General features: G+C 38.2%; 1 protein-coding gene across 1 annotated transcript; it reads left to right on the forward strand.

Moving 5' to 3' along the window:
• Window positions 1-2,691: 2,691 nt before the first annotated feature.
• Window positions 2,692-6,855, forward strand: LOC102913941 (UBX domain-containing protein 2A). The gene has a single exon (XM_016002207.3). The coding sequence runs from the start codon at window positions 2,766-2,768 to the stop codon at window positions 3,540-3,542; it is 777 nt and encodes a 258-aa protein (XP_015857693.1). The 5' UTR covers window positions 2,692-2,765; the 3' UTR covers window positions 3,543-6,855.
• Window positions 6,856-7,138: the final 283 nt, after the last annotated feature.

The following is a 7,138-nucleotide window of genomic DNA, read 5'->3' on the forward strand; positions in this document are numbered from 1 at the left end:
TTTTACAACCTCAGCTAATGCATAGCTGCAGTCTTAAGTTATACACACTTTCATGTCCCGGACCCAGAGTGATTCATATCATTTGCTGAGAGAAACAAATGCAGAAGTTGAAAGCAACTTCAAAAATCTACCAGAAAGGTTGAAAGTAACCAATCATAGTTATTGGTTGATAAACAATGATGTTTGTTACCTGGGTCAGTTGGGATCAGTTGGAGCCAACAACTTAATACCTTGTAAACCTCTGCTAAAGATTTCTGTAAAGTATCCCACCCCTTCCCCCATGTGGTGCTTTCTATGCTGTTCAATATATATAGAGCAAAGCCCTTTGTCAGAGAGAAATACACACACAGAGGGAAGACACTGTTTGCATGAAGTAGAGAACTCAAATCTGGGTTCAGTCTTTGTTAAATAACTCCAAGGGGAAGTGCTTTTATTTCTCCTTTAGGGCAACACTGATGCATTATCTGTGAAGATTCTGGCACTTAGATTATACCTTTGTCCTTCTCCCAGGTCTTCTCCTTAGTTCTTTGGTTAATAGAGTCCTTTGTTATCAATTTACTAAGTGGTGTTAGAAGCTACATTTGAATTTTTCTCAAGAGAATTTGTTAATTTTACAAATATCTTCTCAATTTTACTGCAGTGATATGAGCAATGTGCTGTACATGAGTATACCATATTCCAAGAGACTGTCCTGATTTCTTCTCTCATTGACTTCAAAGTCTAGTAGGAAAACAAACATTAGAAATTGTATATTTGTACCAAGCTCTAAGATGTGACCCAGAAAGTCAAACAATGAATGGAGAGCTTGAAGACCTAGTAGCTGATCAATCCACATGGCTGGATATTTCTATAGTCCCAGTCTAACACTGAAGGCCTGAAGGGTTCTTGGAGAACCACTGGTAGTCAGTCCACACTGAAAATCCAAAGAAGCTGTGTTTTGATGTCAGTAAGAGGCGGAAAATAGATGTAGCAGCATTAGAGAAAATGTGCTCTCCAAAAGAGCATCAAGGCAGACAAGCCAAAAGCCAAATTTAACTTTTTATGATTTTTATTCCACTGTGTGTCATACATTAGAACTGTTTTCCTCCATGTATATTTAGAATGACATCATCAGTGTAGTAACTAAACATGATTTCTACAGAATGTCAATGAGATGGAGTTCCAATAAATAGAAATGTGAAGAAAAAAAAGCAAGATAGTTAATATGAGCCTGGAAAAAGCAGGAAAATATACTGTAATGCTCTGGTGTTTTTAATTTTCTTCCATGGCTAATTTTGAGACAATAGATTTGAAATAAATATTCACTGATACTATAAAACATAACCGTGTCAACGTTTCTGTTTAAATACAACCTTCAGAGAACCACCTTCAAACTTCCAGCTCTTCAGATACCCACTCTATGGAGGTTTCCTGACCCCTTTTATGAAAAGATTATCTTTTGGGCTGTTAAAAAAAAAAATTATTCAGCTGGGCGGTGGTGGCGCACGCCTTTAATCCCAGCACTCAGGAGGCAGAGGCAGGTGGATCTCTGTGAGTTCGAGGCCAGCCTGGGCTACCAAGTGAGTTCCAGGAAAGGCGCAAAGCTACACAGAGAAACCCTTTCTTGAAAAACCAAAAAAAAAAATTATTCAACTGTTATTTTTTATTGTGATCAATAAATTCTTCTAAAATGCCTACCTCTATTTCATTTCAGAATCATCTGAAAGAGTTCTACAGATACAGACAATTATTATGTGAGGTATATTGAGTTACTAACACATTAGTGACATTGTAGTGACTATGGAGATGTTACCAGAGTCTGCCATGGTATTCAATAGTGGATGGCTCCTTACCTTTATCAATAATGAGAGAAACATATTTGCCTACTCAGACGTTCATGAGGTTTTAGAGGGTGGGAGGATTCAAAGTTATAATGGATATATCCAAAAGTCCCTATTTTGGAGCTCAGGACATCAACCTTATATTATCAAAGCTGTGGACTTTTCATAAGAGACCTCCTAGATGGCATAGGCCATCTCTTAGATTTTTAAAATTTAGTTTTAAATTTCTAATTCAGTCTTTTCTACAACTTACTCTGTTTTAAAAGTATATTCTGAATGATAGTTGTTAATTTGAGCCTGCTGTTTTTTTCTTTAAAGATGTAAAATTAGGGAGATGCAAAAATTAGGTATACCCACAATCCATATAATTACTATTATCCTCATATTGTATTAAAGTGTAAGAGTTATCACATACTTTAGTGGTTTTCCTCACCATTCACTACAATAAAATATACCAATGAGGGAGACTGAGTTGTTATGGTGCTCTGACATTCCAGTGTCATCAGTACCCCATGAACAATCAGCAGAAATGGTTTATGTTGCCATGTGACTACTGCATGGCCTAATTAGAACTCTACTGTCTGAGTTGTTTTTTAAGTAGAGTTAGTTTGAGTTCTTTAAATGGAAAACCTGGAGATTAGGGATGTTCTGAAGGTAGTGTGCTTAGGGTCCAATCCAGGAAGCCTAAGATGAACAGTAAAGAAAATATACCAGAGAAAGATAAAAATATGACAGCAGGGTCCCCTGAGAAGCACAAGGAGGCAGTGTCTGAGTGGCCTTATAGAAGACAGTATACAAGATTCTCAGAATTTTCCCACTGAAAGATGAAAAACTCCACTAACTTTTAGTTAAAAAATGATATTTAGCGGTGGCGGCGACGCTTGCGGACCCTCAGGGAGCCGAGGACTAGGCCGCGGGACCGCGCCCCCAAGTAGCAGAAAGAGAATGAAAGAAGTAGATAATCTTGACAGTGTAAAAGAAGACTGGGTTTGTGAAACAGGACCTCCTGACAATCAGCCCCTCAATGATAATCAGCAAAGGAACTGTGACTATTTCGTTGACAGCCTTTTTGAGGAAGCAGAGAAGGTTGGCGCCAAATGCTTGTCCCCCACTGAACAGAAGAAACAGGTAGATGTAAATATAAAATTGTGGGAAAATGGATTCACAGTCAATGATGACTTTAGAAGTTACTCTGATGGTGCAAGTCAGCAGTTTCTGAACTCCATCAAAAAGGGGGAATTGCCTTCAGAATTGCGGGGAATTTTTGATAAAGAAGAGGTGGATGTTAAAGTGGAAGATAAAAAAAATGAAGTATGTATGTCTACAAAGCCCGTGTTCCAGCCCTTCTCAGGACAGGGTCACAGACTAGGAAGTGCTACACCAAAAATCGTTTCTAAAGCAAAGAGTATCGAAGTTGAAAATAAAAGTGCTCTGTCTGCTGTTTCACTGAACAACTTGGAGCCCATCACCAGGATCCAGATCTGGTTGGCCAACGGGGAAAGGACTGTCCAAAGATTTAATGTTTCTCATAGGGTGAGCCACATCAAAGACTTCATTGAAAAATACCAAGGATCTCAGAGAAGCCCCCCCTTTGCCCTGGCAACGGCTCTTCCTTTTCTCAGACTTCTGGATGAGACACTGACATTGGAAGAAGCAGATTTACAGAATGCTGTAATCATTCAGAGACTCCAGCAAACTGCGGAGCCGTTTAGAAAACTCTGATAGTTTTGAGAGACTGAGAGAAATGATGGTTGGAAGTGGACATGCAGAAGTGGGAGACAGAAGTCAGTTTGCCTGAGCTTGTGGTTTGAGTGCTACTTAATTCCTTAGGAGGATGTTTAAATAATCACAAGTTAGGAGAGTAATGTATGGCTGGAAACCACAGTTAATGCACTTTTCTCAAAGGCCACTCAGAAAACAATGTGTATCTTCAAATACTAGTTAACCAACATGATATATTAAATAGCTATATAATTAATCTTCATGTGGTCTAAATTAGCAGAGTATTAGCATTGAAACATTATTTCCAAATAGCAAATATTAATATAAATGTTAGCTTTCTCAGTTTTTAAATAGCAATACATTAAATATTGTACATGACATGTTAAAAGCATCAATGTTATTATTGTATTGCCTATACCTAACCCTCACAGCTTCTCAGTTTTCACTCTATGATGACAAGAGATATTCAAGTATTAATTTAGCAAGAGTATCTAAGATGTATAATCTTTTAGGAATAAAATTGTGTAGCTTAGTACAATGTTAGTATTAATGTGCCTACACACTTTTCTATACCTTCTATATGTAATTTTATGGACTGAGATAGATGGGTTCAGTGGTAGAGTATTTACCAAGCATATATGAGACCCCAGATTCAATCAATCTCCATCAAATTAAAAAAAAAAACTTTAAATATGAAATGTAAAAGCACTCACAAAAATTCTCCAAGAACCACAGTTGATTCTCTTCCTACTTTCTCCCCAAAAACTAGGAATTTAATTTTAGCTAACATTTGTAGTTAGCCTTTCATTTGCACCACTCAACCAAAATCTACTTTATCATATTACATATTTGTGAATGTTTCTTAAATTCACAAAAAGTACACATTTTCTACTTCATATCACAGTAAACCTGTGTAGACATTCTAGGAAAACATGCTTAGTATATTATACTTTTAACTGAAAACAAATTATGTTTCAATTTTCAGATTAAATCCCTGTGTTTGGAAATAAGTTAAATGAACTATTTTGCATATGATCTATTGAATTAAACTTTAAGTAATTAAAATATAAATAAAAATTAATAAAAACAAAAGTGAGGTATATATTATAGCAAGGATTAAGTGACCCATACCAGCAACAGTATCCATAGGGTGCTGGATGTATGCTATAAACCTTTTATGTGAGTGAACTATTTTGCAAATGGTCTATTGAATTAAACTTTAAGTAATTAAAATATAAATAAAAATTAATAAAAACAAAAGTGAAGTATACATTGTAGCAAGGATTAAGTGGCCCATACCAGCAACAGTATCCATAGGGTGCTGGATGTATGCTATAAACCTTTTATGTGAGTTATATGTATAATAGTATTAAAAACTCAAAAGTTTGACCAGGTGATGGTGCATACCTTTAGTCCCAGCATTCTGGAGGCAGACACTGGCAGATCTGAGTTCAAGGCCAGCCTGGTCTACATAGTGAGTTCCAGGACAGCCAGGGCTATATAGAGAAACCCTGTGGGGTGTGTGGGGGAAACCTCAAAGCTTTCAAATATTTATTCCTTTAAAAATAATAACTTCCAAGCTGCCCACAGTGGTGCGTGCCCTGGAGCTGTCACTCACACCCTCACACCAAACTGAGAGGGGAGAGTCACTTGAGCCCAGGAATTCAGATCAGCCTAAGGAACATAGAAAAGTCCTGTCTCTACAGTAACAACTTTCAATCCTGGAGGGATGGCTCAGCAGTTAAGACCACTGGCTGCTTTTGCTGTGGACCCAGGTTCAATTCCCAGCACCCACACGGCAACTCACAATCACCTGTAACTCCTGATTCAAGGCATCCAGCTCCCTCTTCTGACCTCTGTGGGTACTGCACTCAAGTGATACATGGCAGGAAAAACACATATACACGTTAATTTTTTAAAAGATTTAAATAAATAATAATTTCCAAAGCATGAAAAGATTTCTTGAGAAAGGTGATGTGTTTTTCCCAAAAGTTTGTCTGACAATGAATATAAATGAGTCTCACCTGTTCCTGTATTCACTATGTTGTAGTATCACTCACTTGATAGCCTCTAGAAGACAGCCTTTTTCATTGGTGAGAGTAAAAAGAAACGTAACACTACATGATTAGGAAAGACATTCTGACAGAGGGTCATTTGGGAGTCCTTCCCAAAGGGCCAATACCTGGCCAAACATGGTAGCCCACATCTGTGATCATAGCACTTCGGAGGCTGAGGCAGAAGGATTACCATGAGGTCAAGGGCAGCTTGGGCTGCAGAATGAGACTGTCTTAAATCAACGAAGTCCATTCCTGCCACCTTCCACAAACACGGTTCACCGTGTCTGAGATGGTGCCAGCTCCATCTGGCATCTCAAGTGATTCGTAGGCAGTTAGTGTTCTAACTGCAGGAGTTCTGTACAGGCCTGAGTCCTGTGGAAGTCCACGCTGTGTGCTTCAGCACAGACAGTGAACCACTCCAATGAAATGAAGCCTCTGCACCTCGCTTAGCTGCGCCCTCTTCCCAGGTTTACTCAGGCTGTTCTCTAAGCTGAACCATTCATGATGTAACCTGTGCCTTGGCGCCCAGCCACAGATGAGACAGGACTGGACAGTGTGAGTGAGGTTTTAACTAAGGCTCAGGAATGCCAAGAGGGAACCCGTGTGCGTAACTGGATGTCCTGGATCAGCCCTTTCTTTTGCAGTCCTGTTTTAAAGATGCTCTCTTCCCTAGCTCCAACCTTCCACATGCTACACCCTGTCTTTTGGGTGGACAGTGTGGAATAGAGGATGAAGGAGAGCATTTTCATTTTGCCCTTAACCTAGGAATTCAGCAGGTACATAATAGAAAATCTAAATATTTGTTGTCGATAATGTTTACATAGCAATATCAGAGCCCTCTTTAGCAAAATAGAAATAATTAGGATAGTAAAATCAATAATTTTATCTTTCAGATATAGGCAAAAACTTCTGATTGTTAATATGGTCAGGAATCTAAGGAAATGTTTCATATAGGCCTATCATGAAACCTTTCTATATGCATAGTTGTAATTTATGAAAGGCTTCTCACAAGAATGTTTCTCATGTATCTACCAAAAAAAAAAAAAGCCTCCTTTGTGGATTTTCCAGTTTCTCATTAACCAGAAGCTACAGGGGGTTTCTTGTGTATCTTGTAGAGTACATGCCAGTGGGAAGTTCCAATAGGAAGAACAGTCATCAGCAATAACTTGTGTTTTTTTTAAACTGTGAAAATGTTAGTGTAAATCATGTTCTTGATGATAATCATCTGATAAAGCTGTTTACTTGAAAATTCAGAAGTTGTGAAGTTGCTAGACTCCTTACTGCAGGTTGACTTTGGAAGCATAAATGGCCAAGGGAAGCAAAACCTGAAACGAATGAACATCTTAAGCGTGGAATGCAATCTGACCCAAGTCATTGCTTCAAATCCGTCACTAGTCCTTTATCTTGTGGATAAGATGGAAGTTCAGAAGTACATGTCTGATTTACACATCCGAATCTGCTAGCTAGATTACTATGCATTCAAAGCTAAAATAGTCTTACTTTATCAGTCAGTGCGCGTCATGATGTTTCCATACATTG

This window comes from Peromyscus maniculatus, chromosome 19 (assembly GCF_049852395.1).
Source record: "Peromyscus maniculatus bairdii isolate BWxNUB_F1_BW_parent chromosome 19, HU_Pman_BW_mat_3.1, whole genome shotgun sequence".
Classification (NCBI taxonomy): domain Eukaryota; kingdom Metazoa; phylum Chordata; class Mammalia; order Rodentia; family Cricetidae; genus Peromyscus; species Peromyscus maniculatus.

What these genes read in the sequence shown, in the direction of transcription:
- LOC102913941 (XM_016002207.3), top strand. Translation starts at nt 2,766, where the DNA reads ATGAAAGAAGTAGATAATCTTGACAGTGTAAAAGAAGACTGGGTTTGT.